The following is a 25,985-nucleotide window of genomic DNA, read 5'->3' as shown; positions in this document are numbered from 1 at the left end:
GGTAATCTGTTTTGTGTTTGTAGCCTGGAACTAGTCTTCATCTCTGTTCTATGGGTACTTTGGTCTCTTGCATCTGCCTCCTTGGGCCGTCCTATATCCTTGTCTCCATGACCTTATAGTGACCCTTGTTCAGAGCATTCTAGCAACAAAATGATTATCTCTTTTCTCAGATTCTCATTTCCCATGTTCTTTAAGAAGACAAGAAGCCTGTTTTTCTGCCAATTGCTGCCAGGGGGCTGGACTTCTCTCCCTTCAAATATAACTTTGAAGGTCCTGATACATATTGAGAAGGGCGTGGAGGTGATTAGAGGAATGGAGGAAAATTTCTATTTGGGATTCTTCATCCTCCCAGGGTAACATGCAGAACAAATGCTTAAACAGATAGAACAATCCCTCTGCTACAGAAGGAAGTGGGAGGAAGCAAGAGGAATACTCATGGAAAGCCTTCATATGTTCGCAGAAACAGCAGCCCTTGGATTTGAGAGGGCAACATTTATTTGCCCTCTTGATGTAAAGGAGGAACCTCTGGAGGACTTGGTGTCTGGGATAAGGGCCTGCAAATGGCAGAGAATTTTCCCTCCCCACAAAGGGGTGCTAACTCAGAAAAAAAGCACGTGGGTGGGGTCCTTAAGGGCTACAGAGTGAGGTCGTATGCAAGCAAGCAAACCACTTCAAAAGCCAGGGGGAAACATGGCCCTGGAGCATAACAGGGATGAAAAGCATATGGTAAGTCATAAGGAGCTGACAGAGCTGAGGTTCTGATTAGTGTCTGTCCCGGCAGTGAGCCAACAGACAGGGAAAGGGTTGGAGGTCATCTGAGCTGGTAGGGTAACAAGTATAAATATCAAGGGACATCCGTAAGGGAGTCCATCTCTTTGTTGCCAGGCTAACACAGCAAGAGCTGCGGGTGCATGAATAACAAATAGGGAGTGTGTGTTTAAGGCAGAGAAGAAAGTTGCAGGGCATGCAAAGTAAGAACAGAGAAAAGACAGACTTACCCCCAAGGCAGTTGGTCCGATGGGTGTGCAAGGTCATTTTGGAATACGTACAGAGAAAGGAGAATAGGTGGTGGTGGGTTTTTGGGAAAGAGCTGATTTTAGTTGAAAAAGCAGAGGAAACCCCAGATACTACATGGTTATAGGTTTTAGCCCTACCACTCTCATCAGCCTCCTGTCCAGGGGGGGTCATTAGTGTCTCAGGTCTACTCAGTGCAGACTCCAAGGTCCTTCCCACCCCTGCAAGCCATCCTTCAGGGTGAGCAGAGAGAGCAGCCAGGGGGAGCAGAGCCACTGTGGCTGAGAGGAATCGTTCTAGGGGTAGGTTAGTAAGTAGGAGAGTGAAAGAGGAGAAGGAAACCACGTATGAGGGTTGAACGCCTCCAGCCGAAGAAGGCAAGGCGTAGAGGTGTCTTACCACTAGGGAAGGTATCCGAGTCACTGCACCATTTGAGAGATCCAAGTGCCCTGTTCAGCCCTTGACTCGGGGTTTTATACATCGGCATGGTTCCAGGGTTTCCATTTCTCCTCCTTGGATTTTTTTCCTTGGGATGGGCTGTCTGCATGTGCAGTGGCCTGTCAGCACTTGGGAGGAGCCACATGTGCGTTTGTTTACTGAAGTTGTGCGCATGCTTTCTTGAGACATTTTTCCCTTATCAGTCAGGTGTTCCTAGAGGAAGGTCACATACTGGTTAAACTGTCATTTTGCTTGTTAGTGCGCATGCTTGAGCCCACTTGCCCAGCTTCGGAGATCTTATCAGAGAAGTTGCTGATCACCAGCTTCCAGTGTTTCCTGACTTTTGGGAGACTGTCTTTCCCTGGTACTGGCTGCGACCCATTATTATTATTTTAGAGAAACAGTGTAACAACCGCCTGATCATCACCTGATGGTCACCTGACATTCCTGAGGTGGGGGCCCTCTGCTGCCCTGCTCATGTCTGCCTGAGTACCTACTCTAACAGAACCAGCTTAACCTAATGGCCTCCTGATGGAACTGCCTTTTTTTTTTGGTTTTGTTTTGTTTTGTTTTGTTTTTTGGAGGCAGTCTCGCTCTGTCTCCCAGGCTAGAGTGCAGTGATGCAATCTTGGCTCACTGCAACCTCCACCTCCCGGGTTCAAGTGATTCTTGTGCCTCAGACTCCTGAATACCTGGAATTACAGGTGTGCACCACCATGCCCAGCTAATTTTTGTATCTTTAGTAGAGAACTCCTGACCTCAAGTGATCTGCTGTCCTTGACCTCCCAAAATGCTGGGATTACAGGCATGAGCCACCGTACCTGGCCCAAACTGCTTTCCATAAACATAAATTTACCTTTCTAATGTAAATCGAATCATACAACATGCTTTTTGTGTTTGACTTCTTTCTCCTAGCATAATGCTTTTGAAATCTATTTGTGTTGTGTGTATCAGTAATACATTCTTTTGTATTGCTGAAAGAGTATTCCATTGTATAGATATACCACAATTTGTTTATCCATTTACTCATTGATGGACATGAGAGTGGTTTCCAGCTTTTGGCTGTTAGTATTATTATTGTTTTATTTATTTATTTTTTTGAGATGGGGTCTTGCTCTGTCGCCCAAGCTGGAGTGCAATGGTATGATCTTGGCTCACTGCAACCTTTGCCTCCTGGGTTCAAGTAGTTCTCCCGTCTCAGCCTCCCAAGTAGCTGGGATAATAGGTGACTGCCACCATGCCTGGATAATTTATTTTATTTTATTTTATTTTTTGTATTTTTAGTAGAGACAGGGTTTCACCATGTTGGCCAGGCTGGTCTCGAACTCCTGACCTCAAGTAATCCACCCGCCTGGGCCTCCCAAAGTGCTGGGATTACAGGCGTGAACCTGTAGTAGTAGTATTAGTAGTTAGTAGTATTATTAACATTCAATTGCCAATCTTGGTGTAGACATATGTTTTCATTTCTCTTGAGTAACTCTATAAGAAACTGCCAAACATTTGCATTGCCAGCAGTCGTGTGAGAATTTGTTACTCCGCATCCATCACCAACATTTGATGGTATTGTCTGTTTTTAATTTAGCCATTCTAGAGGATGGGCATTATGCTTTTGATTTTTGTTTCCTTAATGACTAATTATTTTGAGCATCTTTTATGTGTTATTTGCCATTCTTTCTACTTTCTGTGTAAATCATCTGTACAAATTTTTTCTAGTCATTTAAAAAATTGTGTTACTTGTCTTTTATCAAGTTGTAAACAATTCTTTATTCTGGATACAAGTTTTTTTTATTTGTTTTTATCAGATGTGTTTTGCAAGTATTTTCTTCTATTCTGTAGCTTGCCTTTTTATTTTTATTTTTTTGAGACGGAGTCTTGCTTTGTTGCCCAGGCTGGAGTGCAGTGGCACAATCTTGGCTCACTGCAGCCCCCACCTCCTGGGTTCAAACGGTTGCCCTGTTTCAGTCTCCCCAGTAGCTGGGAATTACAGGCATGTGCTACCATACCTGGCTAATTTTTGTATTTTTAGTAGAGGCAGGGTTTCACCATGCTGGCCAGGCTGGTCTCGAACTCCTGATCTCAGGTGGTCCACCCGCCTCGGCCTCCCAAAGTGCTGTGATTACAGGCATGAGCCACCACACCCGGCTGCCTTTTTATTTTTAAATGTCATTTGTTTTGTGTTATTGTTTGATAAGTCCTGCTTATCAAGTTTTTAAAGTATGACATATAAAGTTATTCTTTTTTTTTTTTTTTAATTTTTTTGAGACGGAATCTCACTGTGTCACCCATGCTGGAGTGCAACGGCACGATCTTGGCTCACTGCAATCTCTGCAGCCCGGATTCAAGCAATTCGCCTGCCTCAGCTTCCTGAGTAGCTGGGATTACAGGTGTGCGCCACCATGCGTGGCTAATTTTTGTATTTTTAGTAGAGATGGGATTTCACCATGTTGGCCAGGCTTGTCTCGAACTCCTGATCTCAAGTGATCTACCTGCCTCGGCCTCCCAAAGTGTTGGGATTACAGGCAGTTGAAGGTAGTTTTACCTTTTCTTCCCAATGTGTACATTTGTCTTTTAGCTTTTGCCTCATTGCACTGGCTAGGGCCTTACAATGTTGCAAGAAAGGAGTGAGAGCAGACCTTCCCCTCTGATCTTTTGGAGTAAAATATTTAGCCTTTTACCATTAAATAAATTATTAGCTGTAGGATTTTAATAGATATTCTTTATCAAGTTTTGGAAGAAAACTTCCCCTCTGTTTCTACTTTGTGGTGATTTTTCTTTTTTTTTTTTAAATCAGGAGTGGATATTGGATTTTTTTTTTTTCAAATGATTTTTCTGTACTAAGATGGTCATGTACTTTTTCTCTTTTCCTTTTTTTTTTTTTTTTTTGAGATGGAGTCTCAGTCTGTCGCCCAGGCTGGAATGCGGTGGTATGATCTCTGCTCACTGCAACCTCCTCCTCCCAGGCTCAGGTGATTCTCGTGCCTCAGCCTCCTAAGTAGCTGGGATTACAGGCGTGTACCACCACACCCAGCTAATTTTTGTATTTTTAGTAGAGATGGGGTTTCACCATGTTGATCAGGCTGGACTCGAACTGTTGACCTCAAGTGATCCACCCACCTTGGCCTCCCAAAGTGTTGGCATTACAGGCATGAGCCACCACGCCCGGCTGTGTTTTTTCTCTTTTAAGTCTGTTAATATGGTGGATTATGTTGCATTTCGAATGTGAAAATAACCCGTTCCTCAGATAAACCTGTTTTGGTCATGACATGTTATCCATTTTCTATACTGTAGCAATAAATTTAGTAAACATTTAAGATTTTGCTGTTTATATTCACGAGAAATACTTGTGGTTTTCTTAAACATCCTTGTCTGGTTTTGTCATCGTGTTAATGCAGACCTTATTACATGAGTTGGGTACTGTTCCTGTCTCTTTGGATTTTTGGAAGCGTTTACATACAATTGCTATATTGGTTTTCTATTGCTGCATAACAAATTCCCACAAATTTAGCAGCTTAAGACAACGCACAGTTATTAGATATCAGTTTCTGTGGGTCAGGAGTCTCCACCTGGCTTAGCTGGGTCCTCTGCTCCTAAGGCTGCAATCAGGGTGTTGGCCGGACTGCGTTCCTTTCTGGAGCTTGGGTTCCTCCTTCAAGCTTATGTGGTTGTTGGCAGGATTCAGTTCCTTGTGACTGAGGACTCAAGGTGGCTCACCTCTTCATGCCAGTTGAATCTCTGACACCAGGGAGGGTCCCAATCCCTCTTTTAAGGTTTTTACCTAACTGAGTCAGGCCCACCGAAGGTAATTTCACTTTTGAATAACTAAAAATCAACTGATTGAGACCTTAATTATAGTTTCAAAATCCTTTCATCTTTACCAAATAACATAACCTAATAAAGGGAGTAACTATCGCATTACCTTTGCCATGTTCTTTCTTTCTTTCTTTTTTCTTTTTTTTGAGACAGAGTTTTGCTTTTGTTGCCCGGGCTGGGGTGCAATGGCTCAATCTTGGCTCATTGCAACCTCTGCCTCCTAGGTTCCAGCGATTCTCCTGCCTCAGCCTCCCAAGTAGCTGGGGTTACAAGCATGGGCCACCATGCCCGGCTAATTTTTTTGTATTTTTAGTAGAGATGGGGTTTCTCCATGTTGGTCAGGCTGGTCTCGAACTCCCGACCTCAGGTGATCTGCCTGCTTCGGCCTCCCAAAGTGCTGGGATTACAGGCGTGAGCCACCGTGCCCTGCTGGCCAGCCTTCTTTCCTCTTTTTTTTTTTTTTTTGACCGAGTCTCACTCTGTCACTCAGGCTGGAGTACAGTGGTGTGATCTCTGCCCACTGCAACCTCCGCCTCCCAGGTTCAAGCGATTCTCGTGCCTCAGCCTCCCAAGTAGCTGGGACTACAGGCATGCACTACCATACCCAGCTAATTTTTGTATTTTTTGCTAGAGATGGGGTTTCGCCATGTTGGCCAGGCTGGTCTCAAACTCTGGGCCTCAGGTGATCCGTGCACTTCAGCTTCCCAAAATGCTGGGATTATAGGCATGAGCCACTGCTCCTGGCCAGTTTTGCCATGTTCTGTTGGTTAGAAGCAGATCAGTTTCTACCCACATTCAAGAGGAGGAGTCATATAAAGATTACACAAAGGATTGACTCATTGGGATTACTAGAGTGTGTCACATTTGACATAATTTCTTTGTAAATGTTTGGTAGAATTCATCTGGGCTGGGACTTTTCTTTTTGGAAAGATTTTCAACTACAAATTCAGTTTCTTTATTAGATATCGGACTGTTCCACTGAGCTTTCATAGTTTGTGTTTTTCAGGCACTGTGTCTGTTTACTCTGAATTGTATAATTTACAGGGATAAAGTTTATAATATTTCTTAATTAGCCTTTTAACACCTGTAGGTTCTGATATTGGTTATTTGTGTCCTTTCTTGTTTGTTTGTAATTGGCCTGACTGGAGGTTTATAAATTTTATTGATCTTTTCCAAGAACCACCTTTGGTTTAATTGATTGTTTTCTCCCTATTGCTTGTCCATATTCTGTTTCATTGGTTTATGTGTATATCTGTATATCTTTCCTTCTGCTTATTTTGAGTTTAATTTGTACTTCTTTTTCAGGTTTCTTATGGGGAAAGCTTGGGTTATTGATTTTAGACTTTTCTTATTTTTAGGAAAATAGACATTTAATGGTAATTGTTTCTTTTTCTATTTTTTTCTTTTTTTTTTTTTTGAGACATAGTCTCACTCTGTCGCCAGGCTGGAGTGCAGTGGTGCAATCTCGGCTCACTGCAACCTCCACCCCCCGGGTTCAAGCGATTCTCCTGCCTCAGCCTCCTGACTAGCTGGGACTGCAGGTGCCTGCCACCACGCCCGGCTAATTTTTGTATTTAGTAGAGACGGGGTTTCACCATGTGGCCAGGATGGTCTCGATCTCTTGACCTCATGATCTGCCTGCCTTGGCTTCCCAAGGTGTTGAGATAACAGGCGTGAGCCACCATGCCTGGCCGACGTTTAATAATTGTTTCTAAGTATTGATTTTAACTTTTAAATTTTTATTCAATTCAAGATATTTTCTAATTTCACTTGTGATGTCTCCCTTGAACCATGGATTATTTAGAAGTATGTTGTTAAATTTTGAATATTTGTTCTTTTCCAGATATTTTGTTATCAGTTTCTAATTTGACTTTTTTATGGTCACACAATGTATTTTGTATGATAAAATTTAGGAGGGTTTACTCTTACATTTAATGGGACTTATGATATAGAATGTGGTCTATCTTTTTTTTTTTTTTCTTTTTAAGACAGGATCTCTCTCTGTCACCCAGGCTGGAGTGCAGTGGCAAGATCTCCGCTCACTGCGACCTCTGACTCCCGGGTTCAAGCGATTCTTGTGCCTCAGCCTTGCAAGTAGCTGGGATTGCACGCCTGGCAAATTTTTGTGTTTTCTGTAGAGATGGAGTTTCACCATGTTGGCCAGGCTGGTCTCGAACTCCTGACCTCAGGTGACCCGCCCGCCTCGGCCTCGCAAAGTGCTGGGATTACAGGTGCATGCCACCATTCCCGGCCAATTTTTGTATTTTTAGTAGAGTTGGGGTTTTGCCATGTTGGCCAGGCTGGTCTCGAACTCCTGACCTCAGGTCATCTGCCCACTTCAGCCTTCTAAAATACTGGGATTACAGGCGTGAACCACCACCCGTGGCCAGTATACGGTTTGTCTTTGTGAACGTCCCATATATAATCGAAAAGAATGTTTTTTTCTGCTATTGATTGAAAAGTTCTGTACATCTCAGGTCAGTTTGGTTGAGGGTTGTTTGGTACTTTTGTGAAAGGGCACCAGCAGCTTTTGCCATACAGTAGCTACTATGCTATATAGTAGGACTCTTCAGAGCAAACATTGAGCTCTGTAATGGATCAATTGGTCAAATTAATTAAATCTTGGTAGTTTTGGGGGTGGGGTTGGGACAGGGAGAATAAAAGTTGGTTGATTTGTTTTGAGTATCTACTTTGTGCCAGGTGCTGTTTTTTGCATAGTGAATACATTGGAAAACTGATTAAACCATACGTTTCCTTTCCTTAAGAAACTTGTGTCTCATAGGGAAGGTGGTCAGTACTATGGAGGATGGAAGTGAGCATGAGCTGCTAAAGCAATTACCCAAAATAGATCATATTGAAGTAATAGTATTGTAGAATGATCTAGAAGTTATATATTAATAATGCTTAAAATTCTTAGTTACAGTAGTAGTAGTCTCGTATCTGTATTGTTTGCCTTAGAGGGGAGGAGGTTGGAGCCTATGAGATGGTAACAGTGCTAATATTTGATGAGTACTTATTATGTTTTAGGCATTCGTTTTAGCTTGTTACATGTATTAACTTTTAATTAACCACATACCCTTTGAGAACGGGTACTGCTATTCACATTTTATAGAACAGGAAACTGAAGCGCATAAAGGTTAACTTGCCGAAGTTGGAAATAGTTTACTGAGTTAGGATTCATGGAAGAACATTGCGGTCTAACATGCCTCTGAGATATAAGAAATTATGGTGACAATCCAGTTGATAAATACAAGGATGTGATCTAGGATAGAGAATGACACTAGAAATGTAGAGAAGGAAACAGATGTGAGAGGGTTCATTAAAATAGAATCTGTAGCACTGGGATAAGATAAAGTGGGAACAAAATGCTGAAGAGGAACTCTTTTCTACTATAGAGATGGGGAGAGAATATAGTTCCCCCAAAGAGCTGTTGGATGGAGACAGACAGCAGACACATGCGCGTGCACTCTCTCCTCTCTCTCTTTCTCTCTCTCTCTCTCTCTCTCTCACTCACTCACTCACTGTTTTTGAGATGTCTTCAAACTAGCCAGGTAGAAATTCCCTCTTGAGGTTCAGGAAAGGTGGAAAGTGTGGATGAAAATTTGGTCCTCATCGTCTATAATAATGACGATATTTGGATCCATGGCAGTGTTGTGATCACCAGAAGAAGAAGAAGAGAACAGAAAGAGGAGAGAGGAGATTTTAAAAGGCAACTTGAAATGTCATGATTATTGGATAGAAAAGCTTTGGATTTGGAGGTACTATGGTTCAAATTTGTGTTGATTTGATAGTGGTAACTCCAGGGGCATAATAACTTCTAGCATTGCCTAGTGTGTCATTGAGAAAGGGGTGTGTACAATAGAGGGAGAATTTTAAGAATTAGAAGAGCTTGGCTTACTTGGTTTAGTCTACGTTTAGGACTTGGACATACTTTCTCACAGATGAGCCTTTGCTGCCTTCAGAGTAAAATGGAAATAAGGCAATAAGATTGAAAATGGAAAAGAGCTTTTTATAAATGTGAAATTGGTATTGAGCCAGTCAACTAGCTACTTAGATACTATCATGAAGGTGAGATTATATAACTCCATTGGAATGATTCCACAATTTACAAAGATAAGTCAAATGTCCAACAACGATAGACTGGATTAAGAAAATGTGGCACATATACACCATGGAATACTATGCAGCCATAAAAAATGATGAGTTCGTGTCCTTTGTAGGGACATGGATGAAACTGGAAATCATCATTCTCAGTAAGCTATCGCAAGGACAAAAAACCAAACACCGCATGTTCTCAGTCATAGGTGGGAATTGAACAATGAGAACACGTGAACACAGGAAGGGGAAGATCACACTCTGGGGACTGTCGTGGGGTCGGGGGAGGGGGGAGGGATAGCATTAGGAGATATACCTAATGCTAATTGACGAGTTAATGGGTGCAGCACACCAACATGGCACACGTATACATATGTAACAAACCTGCACATTGTGCACATGTACCCTAAAACTTGAAGTATAATTAAAAAAAAAAGAATTTGTGGTTATACTGCACCTGGCTTTTGGACTGAAAATGCCTTGGGTAGTGTGTCTTAATCTGTTTGGGCTGCTGTAACAGAAATACCATAGACTGGGTGGCTTATAAACAACGGAAGTTTATTTCTCATGGTCCTAGAGGGCTGGGAAATCCAAGATCAAGGTACTGGCAGATTTAGTGTCTGGTGAGGGCCTGCTTCCTGGTTCATAGATGTCTGTCTTTTCACTGTGTCCAAACATGACAGAAGGGGAAGGAGTGAGGGAGCTCTCTGGGGTGTTATTTTAATAAATGCATTAATCCCATTCATGAGGACTCCACCCTATGACCTAATCACCTCCCAGAGGCTCCACCTGCAAGTACTGTCACACTGGGGATTAAATTTCAATATATGAATTTTGGGAGCACACAAACATTCAGACTACAGCAAGTAGCAAAATCGTATTCTCATTCTCTAGATAGTGCTTTGTGTTTCAGTCATACTGTCACCATGAAAATCTGAGAAATTTAATACACTGTTAAGATTCATTGCTCTGTCTTATGTAGCTGGCTGTCTTCTAATGTCGTGAGTCACTGTGTGCCTTTATTTTCTTATTTAGAAAATGGGAATAATGATTGCTGGTCTCATTCAGATGGATTGTGTAAAAGCACAGTGATTGAATGTAAAAGCACTTTGTGAACTGATAACTGTAATTGAAGGTGAAATTACACTTCTCCCCTGGGTTTGTGGTGTGTTGATAGTGATGGTTCATCACTCAAGTTCATCTATCACAACCCTTCTGCTGCCAGCATGTTTATCTTACATAGAAAACAATTTACAGTGTGTTTCATGAAATTCATCATTTGAACAAATGCTTACTTATTGGCAGAAGTGAGTGCTCTTTTGCCTGTCTCAGAATACACACCCTGTGTTGCTGACTAGTTATTCTGGCATACAATGCGAGACTGAAGCAAGACATAAACTTCCTTTTAAGCTGAAAAACTGCAAAACCCATTTTAACAATCAGTGTATTTTGGACTGTCCTTTGCCCCTCACCTCTCCTTTCTTTTTTCACTCTCTACTGTTTCTGTCTTACTAAATCGCAGGACGTGGTTCCAGACCCATGCCCATAGAATAAGAGTTAAGAAGTTTCTGATATGTGCCTTTTGGGTCTGGGTGGGAGGAATTATATAAGCTATACTTCTGTAAGAAGTCCGCTGTAGGCATGCAGGGTGCAATGGGTAAGTCTTTTTCAGAAAAAGCCTGCCTGGGTATTAGTGGTTTTACTTCCTTCATTTCCCTGTCCCCCAGAATACATATGCTAACGTGGGAGAAGTTAATCACTAGGGCCCAGGGTCCGGATTAGGTTGGTCTATATTTATGGTTATACAGGTGCCTTTCCCCCTCCCAACACACACACCTGCACACACACCCCTCTGCTGTTATTTGGTGCTCTCTTACCAATATCATGTAAAGGGTCATGCTTTATTTTCTATTACGTAACTTTCCACTTCTCTTCCACTCATTGTATAAAAGAGAATGAGTTCTGAATGCATAAGTGCTATATTAAACATTCTATTAACCAGACATAATACAATTCTACTTGGAGCAAGATACAGTCATTCTTTATGTCCACTTCTGACTATCCATTATCTCGGTCATCATATCAAGGGTCCTCCTGCAGCATTGCTCCACTCATCAGCAATGTCTGGCCAGTTTCTTTGTTGCTCCCCTTACATGCATACCTACACTGTCTCACTAGTAAATACTGATTTTGCATTAAGCTGCCTTTTCTCAAGTCTTCTCAGGTTCTCTGGTCAACTGTTGTTCTGTCTATCCCCCATGGGCACCCCACTGCTAATCTTTTTCTTCTTTTCCTTGGCCAATCTCCACAATTGATTGGCGGCAGCACTCATGCTTCTTTTTCACTTCTTTTTGTCTTTTCCAAGGCTGCATGTGCATCAGAATCATCTAGGGAGCTTAAAAAAATGAATAAGCACAATCCCTGGAGATTGATTTTGGGATATCTGGGATGAGCTCCTGGCAATCTGTATTTTCTAAAAACTCCTCAGCAGATTTTGAAGTTTGAATGATCCCTCTTGTGAAGGGTGCAGTGTGATAATCACATACCTTTAACTAGAATCGTTCCACTGGATAATAATTTTGAACTTGCCTTACTTTTACAGGTGTTCTTTTCCCTAAAAGGGAAAATACGAATCCTATCCTCTTGTGACCCTACCTTGCTCCGACTCTGAGTAGTTCCTCTGCTCTAGAGATGGAGGACTTTTTGCAGTGTGGACCAAAGATCAGGCCTGTGACCTTTTTGCAGTATGGACCAAAGGTCAGGCCTATCCTCTTGTGACCCCCCCCTTGCCCTGACTAAGTAGTTCCTCTGTTCTAGAGGTGGAGGACTTTTTGCAGTGTGGACCTTTATCAAAAGTCAGGCCTGTGTTTTAAAGGAATTGAGGCAGATTCCAAGAAGATTAATGGTTTTGGTTAGACATTATCTAACAAAATAATTGCCTGCCTGGGTTTGTTTTTGGGGCGGCTCCTGTGATAGAGGCCGTCCTCCAAGAGCCTATTGTCTAATAGAGGTAGAGGAGATATCATTACTGGGGATCTTTTTCCAGGCTGTTCCCTCCGCTCCCCTTAAATCTCAGAAAACACCCATGTCAGCTGGGCATGGCAGCTCACACCTGTAATCCCAGCACCTTGAGAGGCTAAGGCGGGAGAATCACTTGAACCAGGAGTTTGAGACCAGCCTGGGCAACAAAGCAGGACCCTGTCTCTACAATAAATAAATAAAAACACCCATGTCCTCTCAGGGATAGGCCCTATATCCATGTTCACTGTACCTGCTCCTGGGGCTGAAACTTGAACTCAGTTTAGGGCAGAGATTCTACGTTGTGTTTTTTCTAGGTTTGTGTTTTAGAAAGCTGGGGGGAGGAGGAGCAATCTACAGAGAGAAGCATAGAGGAAAATGGAGCCACTGTGCAGAGAGAAACAGATAATTCTGAGCAAATGACCTCAGTTCATGAGAACCTTCTCCTAGTTCTCGTCCCTCGTAAGGGCGCTTCCTCCCATGCTCTCTGAGACACCTCTGTAGCTTTTAGTAAATTTCCCTTTTTTTGTTTAAGCTAAGTCTTTGGAATTCTCTAACTTGAACTAAAAGCTGCTTTATTAAAATAACAAGAGATGAACTATGTGTGTGACTTTCTATTTCGTGTTATATTTGTCATAAGATGATTACAAATACCATAGATGAATAGATTTTGAGCCCTATTGGTCAGCAGCAAGGAGTGTGGCATACCAGAAGTGTATGACAGAACAGTTTAGTTAAACTGAATAACAATTTGGCCATTAGATGATATGTGCAAAGCATTTTCTTGTAGTTCTTGTCCCAGAGTTTTAAAAGTTAGCTGTTATTATTTTTATTGCTACATAATCATACATATTTATGGAGTATATATGATATTTCAACACATACAGATAATTTACCATGATCAAAGCAGGGTATTTCGCATATCCATCACCTCAAACATTTATCATTTCTTTGTGTTGGAAACATTTCAAATCTTCTAGCTATTTTGAAATATACAATAAATTATTGTAGTATTTTTTATTTTTGTGGGTATATAGTAGGTATATATATATATATATGGGGTACGTGAGATATTTTGATACGGGCATGGAGTGCATAATCACATCAGGATAAATGGGTTATTCACTACCTCAAGCATTTATCCTTTGCGTTATAATTCTTTTATTTTCTTTTAGTTATTTTTATAAATGTACAGTAAGTTATTGTTGACCGTAATCACCCTGATGTGCTGTCAAATACTACATCTTATTCATTCTATCTAAATATGTTTTTGTACCCATTAACCATTCCCACTCCCTGCCCCTTCAGTACCCTTCCCAGCCTCTGGGAGCTATCATTCTACTTTCTATAAGTTCAGTTGTTTTAATTCTTAGCTCCTACAAATAAGTGAGAACATGCAAAGTTTGTCTTCCTGTGCTTGGCTTATTTCATTTAACATCCTCCAGTTTCATCCGTGTTATTGCAAGTGACTGGATCTCATTCTTTTCTTTGGCTGAATAGGATTCCATTGTGTATATGTACCACATTTTTAAAATCCATTTGTCTGTTGATGGACACCTAGGTTGCTTCCAAATCTTGATTATTGTGAATAGTACTGCACTAAACATGGGAATGTACGTATCTCTTCAGTATATTGATTTCCTTTTTTTAGCGGGGTAGGTGGGGAAATACCTAGCAGTGGGATTGCTGGATCATATGGTGGTTTTATTTTTAGATTTTTAAAGGAACCTCCAAATTGTTCTCCATAGTGGTGTTACTAACTTATGTACACAGTGTTTCCACCAGCATTGTACAAGGGTTCCTTTTTTCTCCACGTTCTCACCAGCATTCCTTATTGTCTATCTTTTGGATAAAAGCCATTTTAACTGGGTGAGATGATATCTCATTGTAGTTTTGTTTTGCATTTCTCTGATGATCAGTGATGTTGAGCACCTTTTTAAATACCTTCAGGTGGTTTCTTATCAGTAATGTCCTTTTCTTTCAGGTTGAAGAACTCCCTTTAGCACTTCTTGTAGGACAGGTTTGGTGTTGACTAAATCCCCTAGCGGGAAAGTCTTGATTTCTCCTTCACGTTTGAAGGATATTTTTGCTCGATATACTGTTCTAGGATAATTTTTTTTCCTTCAGCATTTTAAATATGCCATGCCATGGCCGGGCGTAGTAGCTCACACCTGTAATCCCAGCATTTTGGGAGGCTGAGGCTGGTGGATCACCTGAGGTCAGGAGTTCGAGACCAACCTGGCCAACATGGTGAAACCCAGTCTCTACTAAAAATACAAAAATCAGCTGGGCGTGGTGGCAGGCGCCCGTAATGCCAGCTACTTGGGAGGCTGAGGCAGGAGAATCACTTGAACCTGGGAGGCGGAGGTTTCAGGGAGGCAGAGGTTGCAGTGAGCCAAGATTGCGCTATTGCACTCCAGTCTGGGCAACAGAGTGAGACTCCATCTTAAAAAAAAAAAAAAAAAAAGAAGACCTGGTGTGGTGGCTCACGCCTGTAATCCCAGCCCTTTGGGAGGCCAAGGCGGGTGGATCCCTTGAAATCAGGAGTTTGAGACTAGCCTGGCCAACATGGTGAAACTCCATCTCTACTAAAAATACAAAAATTAGCTGGGCATGGTAGTGCACACCTGTAATCTCAGCTACTCGGGAGTCTGAGGCAGGAGAATTGCTTGAACCTGGGAAGTAGAGGTTGCAGTGAGCCGAGATCGTGCCATTGCACTGCAGATTGATTGCCAGACATGTTCAAGCTTTTGAGTATCTTATTTGTTTCTTTTCTCTTGCTGCTTTTAGGATCCTTTCTTTGTCCCTTACCTTTGGGAGTTTGATTATTAAATGCCTTGAGTAGTCTTCTTTGGATTAAATCTGCTTGGTGTTCTATAACTTTCTTCTGCTTGAGTATTGATACCTTTCTCTAGGTTTGAGAAGTTCTCTGTTATCTCTTTAAATAAACTTTGTACCCTAATCTCTCTCTCTACCTCCTCTTTAAGGCTTGTAATTCTTAGATTAGCCCTTCTGAGGCTATTCTCTAGATCCTGTAGATGTACTTTATTCTTTTTTCTTTTGTCTCCTCTGACCGCATATTTTCATTTATTTTATTTATTTATTTTGAGATGGAATCTCGCTCTGTTGCCCAGGCTGGAGTGCAGTGGCGCGATCTTAGCTCACCACAACCTCCGCCTCCTGGGTTCAAGTGATTGTCCTGCCTCAGCTTCCCGAGTAGCTGGGACTACAGGTGCGTGCCACCACGCCCAGCTAATTTTTGTATTTTTAGTGGAGGCAGGGTTTCACTGTGTTGGCCAGGCTGGTCTTCAACTCCTGACCTCGTGATCCGCCTGCCTCGGCCTCCCAAAGTGCTGAGATTATAGGCGTGAGCCATGGCGCCCGGCCCTGGCTGCATATTTTCAAATAGCCTGTCTTCAAGGTCACTAATTTTCTTTTGCTTGATCAGTTCTGCTGTTGAGAGACTGATGCATTCCTCGGTATGTCAGTTGAAATTTTCAGCTCCAGAATTTCTGCTTGATTTAAAAAAATTATTTCAATCTTTTTGTTAAATTTATCTGATAGGATTCAAATTCATTCTCTTATCTTTGATTTTGTTGAGCCTCCTCAAAACAGCTATTTTGAATTCTCTCTCTGAAAGGTCACATATCTCTGGGAGTGGTCTCTGATGCCTTATGTAGTTCATTTGGTGAGGTCGTGTTTTCCTGGATGGTCTTGATACTTCTGGATGTTTATTGGTGTCTGGGCATTGCAGTTAGGTGTTTATTGTGGTCTGCACAATCTGGGCTTGTTTGTACCTATCCTTCTTGGGAATGCTTTCCAAGTTTTAGAAGGGACTTGGGCATTGTGACTTAAGTCTTTGTTCACTGTAGCCATGTTTGCATTGGGAAGCATCCCAAGCCCAATTATGCCGTGGCTCTTGCAGACTTGTAGAGTCACCACCTTGGTTGTCTTGGGTAAGATCCAGAAGAATTCTCTGGGTTAGCAAGCAGAAACTCTTGTTCTCTTCCCTTACTTTCCCCCAAACAAATGGAGTCTCTCTGTGCTGAGCTGCCTGGAGCTGGGGAAGGGATAACGTAGTCACCCCTGTGGCCACCACTGCTGGGACTGTGCTGAGTCAGACTTGAAGCCGGCATAACAATGGGTCTTGATTGAAGCTCATGGTGACCACTGCCTGGCTGCCACTTATGTTTGCTCAAGGCCCAAGGGCTCTACAATCAGCAGGTGGTGAATCCAGTCAGGCTTGTGTCCTTCTCATTAGGGTGGGGTGAGTTCCCCCCTAGCTGTCTGGGAGCCAGGGCCAGGAGTTGGGAAACTTACAAATTTACCTGGTGCTCTCTATTCTACTGCAGCTAAGCTGGCACCGAAGCTGTAAGACAAAATCCCTCCCAGTTTTCCCTTTCCTCAAACAGAGAACTGTTTCCTTGTGGCCACAGCTGCCCTAGGCCCACAGGGACTACTGTCTTCCAGGCACCAGTGTTCACTTTAAGTCAGGTAGTGTGATGCGTCCTAGTTGTTATTATTGTCATATCTAACATAGCAGTTGAATAGCTTATTGGCAGTTGTATCTGGCACAGTAATACCTTTTTTAGTTTATTCTTTGCTCAATCATACCTTTCCTGGTATGTATTCATTGGGGCTTTAATAATGGTTTTTTTCCTCAAAACAGATATGTCATGTGTCATTTTCCCATTCAGACTACCTGGCATTTTTAGTCTCATCCTTTGTTCAGACTGTGAACACTCTTTGATAAACAGCCTGTGGTAGAAGCATCAGATCTTACTAGTCCTAAGTATTATGATATGGAAACACCCCTTCCTCCTGTCCTCCTCCTGTCTCTCCCCAAAATTACACCTCTGTAAGAACTTAGTCATTTTACTTGGAGGACAACTTGTTGAACTTTCCTCAATTTAGTGAATTTACTGCAATTCTTACCTAAACTGCAATTTATCTCTTTCCTTTGTACTCCCAACCTATCATTACAGTAGTCATTGTGAAAAAAAAAAAAAACAAAACAACTGGGTGTTTGTTCTTTTTGGCTGCCCAGTAGATGAGCTCCCTAGTTGTATTAGGGGAATTCCATACCTCACAGTGTTTTGTGAGAAACAGTGTCACTACTGCATGTTTTCCCCCAGCCCTCACACAGCCTATACCCAGACAGAATTGGGAGAAAAATGCATACTGTTCAAGCTTACCTCTCTCCAGATTTGAGGATAAAAATTACAGCAGTATGGAATTGGAGTGGTTCAGATGGCCAGGGTGGGGAGGGGAGTGGTGAGTGGACATAGTAGCCATAACTTGCCTCTCCAAACTCTGGAGTTTTTCTCATTGATACCACATTCTGGTTCTGAATTTTGACTTGAGATTGAATCCCTTACATTGGTTGCTGGCAGTGATTACCAAAAAATTTTTTTTGATTCCTCTTACTAAAATTGGGGAAGAGAGAGTCTGTGATCTAGCTGAATGCTCTTGTATCCCAAGCCTCTGAAAGCTACAGCTGTCCTTAGTTCCTTACCTTGTAGATTTCTGTGCTGAGAGACTTACTCTTTCTTAACCATCCCAAGAGCACTATAGTACTTTATGTTGGGAACCCCAGTGGTGAGGCCCTTTATCATAGCCTTTTCAGTCAAAAGACTTCCTCACTCTTCTTTATGGTCATTTTCTACATTGTAGCCACTGTTGGAATCTTTGGTTTTAATGAAATCAAGACTATCAGTTTTTAGAAAGATTATAATTCTCTGACAGTAAATTTACCACTGTAGTATCTGTTTAGCACAATACACTGATCAAGTGAGTTCTTTTAAGTTACATTTTCGAGTCTAACCTAAGAGTTAAGAGAAGTTTTCCTTAGTATTTGTTGAAGTCAACTGACCTTGTTAATTTAGGACAATTAATGGCATTGAGGTATTTACAAAATACAAGTCTACAGACTATTCATGATTTATCTTACCAGTTTCTTTCTTATTTATCCCAATTACCAAAGCCATGTTTTGTTCATTGTGGAAAAATTTGGTAAGTACAGAGAAATATATATATTTTAAAAAAACAAGGTGGGTCTCCAAATTGATCTACAGATTAAATGCAGTCCCTGTCAAAATTCTTGATGCCATTTTTTATGTATTTATTTATTTTTACTGAAATCAACAAGATGATTCTAAAATTCCCATGGAAATGACTCGGAATAGTCAAAACAATCTTGAAAAAGAACATTGATGGACTCACATTTCCTGATTTTTAAACTTAGTATAAAGCTACTGTAACCAACATGGGGTGGGACTAGAATAATGATAGGCATATACAGGTTAATGGGATGGGATTGAGAGTCCAGAAATAAACTGTAACATTTATGGCCAATTACTTTTTGACAGAGGTGCCAAGATAATGTAACAGTGGGGGAAAATAATCTTTTCAACAAATGATCCTGGAACAGCTTGATTTCCTTATGCAAAAGGATGAATTTGGACCCCTCTCTTATACCAAAATTAACAAAAGTGGATTAAAGACTTACGTCTAAGAGCAAAACTATAAACTCTTAGAAGAACTACATAGATGTAAATCTTCATGACGTAGGATTGGTCAGTGGTTTCCTAGATATGCCATCCAACGTACAAGCAAACAAAGGAAAAAATGATGCATTAGGCTTCCTTAAAATTAAAAACTTAGGTGCTTCAAAGTACTTTTTCAAGACAGTGAAAAGCCGGCCCACAGAATGGGAGAAAATATTTGCAAATCATATACCTGATAAGCATCTAATATCTAGAATATACTAACAACTCTTACAACTCAATAATAAAAAGACAAGCAACTAAATTTTAAAAAGAGCAAAGGAAATGAATAGATATTTCTCCAAAGAAGATAACAGATGGCTAATAAGAACATGAAAAGATGTTTAACATCATTAGTCATGAGGGAAATGCAAATCAAAGCTTCATGATATACCACCATGCCTGCTAGGAGTCCTGTAATAAAAAGATGGACAATAAAAAGTGTTGGCGAGGATGTAGAGAAATTGGAACCTCATACATTGCAGGTGGGAATGTAAAGTGTTGAAGCTGCTTTGCAGTTTCACAAGTGTTTAAACACAGAGTTACCGTATGACCCAGCAATTCACTTCTAGATAGATACACCCAAGATAAATGAAAACATGCGTCCATGGAGAAACTTGTACACAAATATTCATTGCAGTCAAAAAGTGGCAACTTTCTTTCTTATAATAGCCAAAAGTAGAAACTTCTAAATGTCTATCAATTGATGAATCCTTAAACAGAATGTAATATATACATAAAATTGAATATTATTCAACCATAAAAAGAAATGAAGTACTGATGCTTACAACACAATGGACACACCTTGGAAACATGGGCTGAGTTTGAAAAACCAGATACAGAGGCCATGTATTGTGTGATTTCATTAAAATGACATGTTCAGAATAGGCAAATCCATAGAGACAGAAAGTAGATTAGTGGTTGCCAGGGGCAAGTGGGAGCAGGGATGGGGTGTGACTGTTAATGGGTATGAGGTTTCTCTTGGGGTTGATGAAAATGTTTTGGACTTCAGTAGTGGTGACGGTTGTACAATCTTGTGGATATGCTAAAAAACACTGAATTGTATACTTTAAATGGATGAATTTTATGGTATGTGAATTACATCTCAATTTAAAAACTCAACAGAAGCTACCTCAGATCCCACTGCCTAAGGACAACCACAACTGACATCAATTGAGCATTTTAGAAAATGCCTAATGCCAGGCACCTTTTGATACCTTCTCATTCATTCCTCACTGGAATGAATATTCTGTCAGAACTGGAACTCCTGACTTCTTCCTCGGTGTTCTTTCCACTAATTCGCTCTGCCTGTTTTACACAGAATTTTGGGTAAAGAGAGAAGATGCTAATTTGGAATATCATTAAAATAATATTTTACAAAGTTGGGTGCTTTACTCAGACACACAGTTGACCAAAAAATATTTGTGATTTGGTTCAGGTAACACTCAGCACTCAAGCTTAAAGCAAAAACTTGAGAAATGGATTAAATCTCTGAAGTTTGTCTTTAGTGTCAAGGGGTTTATAGTAATTTTTTCCCAGAGATAGTAAAAAAAACAAGTAAAATTAGAAACTCCCCTTATGTATCTGTTTATCTTGGCCTGGATTAACACTGGGCAAGAAGAGCTGGTTGTATTTTGTTTTCACAAAATATGCTGCGTTTCATTTCTATTCTATGCAACCAGAGTCTTTAAAGTAGACAGCATCAAGAAAACACGTGAGCATGAAAAACCTTGTTAGGGTGGTTAATTTAGTTTATTTTATGCTCTTAACATTTTAGAGCAACCAAGCATAGGTTCAGCGGTTTTCTCTTGTGTGTTCCTTCATAAATTAATGTTTGTTCCTTATTAGTGAACATTTAAAAACCTTACTACTCCTTGCAAAAACAAAAGTTGTTTTTTTTTTTGTTAAAAGAGAATTAGTCATACTTTTTAATGACATTGATGTGAAAATCATATTTTAAAAATCTGTGTTTTAAACACAGAATCTAAGATATTGGTGCCATGGCTTTAGTCTTTCATCATATAATTTAAGAAAATATATTTTCTTTGAAAATTATTTCCAGAAACTTATGAATAGTTTTGTCCTGACTGAGTGGTTTTCATCATAGTGCAGTTAAGCCCTGCTATTTAAGGCCTTCTGGATTCTGATTGAAACAAACTTGCTTTTAGTAAATAAATAGCACCGAGATATGAAAGTCCAAGTAAATGGCAAAGTGAATTCTTTCTTTCCCAGAAAAATGCTCTCAAAAATTTGATTTTAGTATAAGTAACACTTTTACTTAGATATCATAAACTCATTATGATTTTACTGTAGATGGACTCAGCCCGAATTCTAAATTCTATGAGAGTAGAGACTGTTTTTGCCATTACTGTAATCCCAGAGTTTATCCTCATTCCTTGTACAAAAAATGTTTGTTATATCATTATATATTTGTAATTATGTATATTTTTATATAGTATTTTGTAATATACCCCCCATTAACTGTAACGTTTTGAATTGATAACATTATGTGTAATAACTTTTCTTAATGTTTTTGTCTTTCTCTATAGGTTGGTATTTTGTATGGCATCTTTTTTTATCAAAATTCAAGTTTCTCCGGGAACTGGTGGGAGACACAGGATCCCAAGAGGGAGATCATGAGCCTTCAGGATCTGAAACTGAAGAAGACACTTGCTCCTCTCCACACAGAATCAGATCCGCTCGCCAAAGGAGGGCACCTACTGATGAAGGCTACAGACCCCTGACATAGTCCTGTACTTTTGAAGGATGAAAAGGCAGTTGCCAGCTTCTGTCTTTTAGTGACTTGGCTTTGAAATTTACTAATGACTGAAGAACATTTGTATTGGATTTTAAGTCCAGTTTTAAAAAAGATTTACATGTAAGCCATATAAAAATAAAGGGAACTAAAACCAAATTGGACTATTATAAATTTCATCTTAAAGATAATATTTTGTTTCACTAGCTTTCTACTTATACACTTATTGCTTGGCTTCTGGGCTTATTTTCTTGCACTGGTGCAGATCTGGTAAACATTAAAGACTTGAAAAACCATATTGTGTTCGCCCTAAAATGTACATTTTTCTTCCCATTTTAACTTGTCTGAAATTGGGATGCATCTCATTACTGTCAACCAGGCGATAGTCCTGTAACGCTCCTACCGTGTGCATGTGCGAATTTACAGCTTGTCATCGTGTCATCCCTTTAACCGACATGTGTTTTGTTGGTATGAAATGTGTCAGGTTTAATTGACATTTTAAAATGTCTTCAAAAAGATTACACTATGATTCAGCATTGAAACAAAAAGTTATTGTGAATGCAGAAAAGCATGGAAACAGAGCAGCAGGGCGTACATTTGATATTAGTGAAGCAAATATTCGTCGCTGGAGAAATGATCGCAATTCCATATTTTCCTGCAAAGCAACAACAAAATGTTTTACGGGACCTAAGAAAGGTAGGCACCCACAAGTAGATGAAGCTGTACTACATTTCATCAGTGAGACACGTGCAAAAGGATTGCCTGTCACACGCCAAGCAATGCAATTGAAGGCAGGAGAAATTGCCAAAACCCTAGGAATTGATGAAACAAAATTCAAAGCCACAAGAGGCTGGTGTGACCGATTCATGCACCGAGCAGGACTATCATTAAGGCGTCAAACATCGTTTTGTCCCAAGCTCCCCACTGCCATTAAACAGAAGACAGTGTTGGAGCACTCTTACAAGAAGTGCTGCATAACCAGTACTCTTGACAACACGAGGAGAGACGTTCTGTGGAAAAATGCAGACATCAATGACTGTGGTTTGAAAAGTGATTCAAAAGAGTTGGATTCAGAATATGAAGTTATAATTATAACTTAACCAATTTATTTCACACATTTTCTTTACATATGCACAAGATTGATGTGATAAAAATCTGTTTAACTCAAAGCGCTGTTTCAGTAAATATAAAATAAACGTTTTCTGTGATACAAAAGCATTGTGTCATAGTTTAATGGGCAGTGTTTTTTCTTAGTGATACATAATGGTGCATCTTAATTGGTAGTATCTTAGGTTAAATTAAAAATGGTAGCTTGTAAGTTTATTTTTCTTTTTAAGATAGCAGTTATTTATTGGGGAATTTGATTCTGACTCTTATAATGTTAAACTTGTTATCCTGTGTGAAACACATTTTTTGGGGGGGAGGGGATAACCAAGATTTTAGAGTAGTAACTTAGGAATCTAAGAACTATCTTCTACTTTAGGGGGAGTGGGATTAGTTACTCATTTTGTATAGGAGGACTTTATGCTCAAGGAATGTGTTGTGGAGAAAAACACTTCTTCACAAACAATAATTCAGTGACAAGACCTCAAAGGTAATGCGTATTGAGGGAAACAGTAGTGGGTGAAAATTCCCCCTTAGCTGTAAAATGACTCTCTTGCCAGGTTTCCATGTTTGTCTTAACTGAACTCTGGGCTGAGTGTTTACCAGGGAGGAGAGATGTGAATTAAACAACCTTCCTGTTTAGTGTTACCTGCTTTGTACAAGAATGAAATTTAAAGCCAACTTATTAATCCAAGTTCTTTTTATGTTTTTTTTTAACCTTTATTAAGGACTAGTCATCACAAAATATCTATTTAACCTCTGTTTTATGATGGTGTGTTATTATGTTTGATACCTCATACTTCTTGCTTAGAGTTTTGTTTAACAGTTCACTGGCTCTGTCCCAATGTTTGTGATGAACACCTTTTTGCTATATTGTAGCTCTTGGAGATACCTAAAGGGAATTCACAGAACATAACTTTAGTTTTATGTGTTTGCTAGGGGAAGATTTCCTAGCAGCCGAGAGCGAGGCACAGTCTTTCTGTCTTCATTTCTTTATTAGATACAATTTTCTATTTTTATGTGACTCTAGGACATAACAAAACAGTGACGGTTTCAAGCATTAATTTTAATGCTTCCTACTAGCTAAATACCATCTTAAAATGATTATCAGAAAAAAAATAATGCCCCCACAAGTTTTTGGGGGCATTATTTGGTACTGGGAGGATATTTAAATTAGATTTTTCATAGTCTAATGTTTTGAACTATGGATTCTGTTTTATGGTGGATACCTAAGGTTTAGATAATAGTTGCTGGAAAACTTAAAATAGCTGGTGAGCTTCCTGTTATGTCACTATTAAAGAATGATGGCTGATGTAACTGTCCCCCTGAAATCTACAAGGGTCATTCACAAATTAATACAGGTTAACCTTTGTAGAGGTATATATGTTGGCATTATTTATTGACATTTATGCTTCAAGCATGTCTTATTTTATGTAATTTCAAGAAATACTCTATTTAACTTGTGAAATATACCTAAAAGCATACTAGTTAGCTCTTAGACTCTCACTTAGGGAGGGTAAAGAAACATCACTGATGCCAATATGAAGATCTATAAACAAATCCTTTATTTAGAACTTTTTTCTCTTTGTGCACCTCACAACACACTTACCATGGTACGTATTTCTTAATGCCACTAACAAAGGCAAGATAGTTAATGCAGAATTATTTATGTGGTATAGTGTTTCTTTTCCTGTTTTAGTGCTTTTGTAGCTAAACTTACCAGAACTGCATCACAACTACATTTTCAGTCTCAGTGGGAGGTGGACTAGCCTGTGGTTAATTTTAGAGCTTAAAAGTTTATAAGCATTAAAAACACATACATGTATTAGAATTTTGTCTAACCCCTCACAAAGGATGATGGTGATCAGCATGCCATCTTTTGAAGATTAATTCTAAAATTGAGGACTCTGGTAGGTTGTTTTATTTCCTTCCCAACCAGCCATTCATTTCCAATTGTTTTGCCTTTGAAACTTTTTGTGAAAATTGCCTGTACCAATTGCATTGGTTGCGTTGCTCTGATTTAAATGCCAAAAACACTAAATATTTGTGTAGTGCTGTTAAATGAGGTTTTTGATATTTCCATCAAAATGAATATAAAATTCACTTGATGGATTTTGTAGTGATATTTTCATAGTTGAAACAAATATATTGCTCTGTGGTATACAGCCACTTCACAGACATGCAGACCCATTTCTTTAGATATTAGGTTTAAAACCCATTTTAATTTTATTTTGCTGAAGGTTTAGAATATATGAAGTAATGGATTCACAAAATATGATATCTTAAAACGTGGAAAGATTTGAAAGTGGTGCATTTTTACTTTTAAGAGCAACAATTTTTGAAATTAGTCAGCGATGCAGTCTTTTTTAAAAGTCAGTTTTCTCAAGTAGTATGTTGTAAGATGTAACTGATAGATTTTGATTCATAAACTTAAAGTGCTTTTTATATTTGAGGTTGACTTTAAAAAGCCATTGAGCAGTCCTCAGAGGTTACGGACTCAAGTGACTAATGGAATAGTGTTCTGTTGTGAAGTCTAGAAATAAAGCACCTTGTATTGTCTGCTTCTAAAGTGTCCTATAGTTTTTAACTTAAAGTGTAAAGCGTAACATTTTATGTCAATTAAAGTTACATTTTTCATTTGTTGGTGTACATGTGCTACCTGTTTTATGGGGAATGTTTAACATGATCCTCCAAGTTGGTTCTATGCATAACCATTCACCAAATACTGCTGCTGTGGTTCCTTGAAGGAAATATTCTGTGCTCTGCTATGATGCATTGCCATCTTGCTGCTTGACAATAGGTTTATAAAGAATTAGAATTATGTGTTTTAATAGTACCTTTGTATATATAACAAGATGTAAAATTAAAGATGAGGAATGTGTATAAATGATCATTCAATGTTTATGTTTTAAAACTGGTCAGTACTATAAAGCTTCTGTGGTTTGTATGATGTTTTAACTTTCACTTTAAACTGCATAGAATAAATTAAAATGAAAACAACAAAAGTCGTGTGTCCCTGGTTGTTAAAGGATAATAAGTATGAAGGGTGCCTTGGACATGAAGGGATTTGGAAGCAGCCATTCTTACTAATGGTCCACACTTCACCCCATTTTTCAAACTAAAAATCTAGAAGAATTAAGAGGATAGCAATAATATTTCTTAGTGTCATGAAAGTAAATGACTTAGGACATAATATATAGCATTAA

At 39.6% G+C, this 25,985-nt stretch overlaps 1 protein-coding gene across 1 annotated transcript in view; it reads left to right on the top strand.

The window, feature by feature from the left end:
- Nucleotides 1-25,784, top strand: part of SMIM13 (small integral membrane protein 13) — a 42,895-nt gene extending 17,111 nt beyond the window's left edge. The window contains exon 2 of the mRNA XM_055264125.2: nt 21,470-25,784. Within this exon, the coding sequence (XP_055120100.1) occupies nt 21,470-21,669 (200 nt within the window). The 3' untranslated portion in view covers nt 21,670-25,784. The remainder of the gene's footprint in view (nt 1-21,469) is intronic.
- The last annotated feature ends 201 nt before the right edge of the window (nt 25,785-25,985 follow it).

Source organism: Symphalangus syndactylus, chromosome 23 (assembly GCF_028878055.3).
Source record: "Symphalangus syndactylus isolate Jambi chromosome 23, NHGRI_mSymSyn1-v2.1_pri, whole genome shotgun sequence".
Taxonomy (NCBI): domain Eukaryota; kingdom Metazoa; phylum Chordata; class Mammalia; order Primates; family Hylobatidae; genus Symphalangus; species Symphalangus syndactylus.
This window is presented reverse-complemented; position numbering and strand designations above follow the sequence as displayed.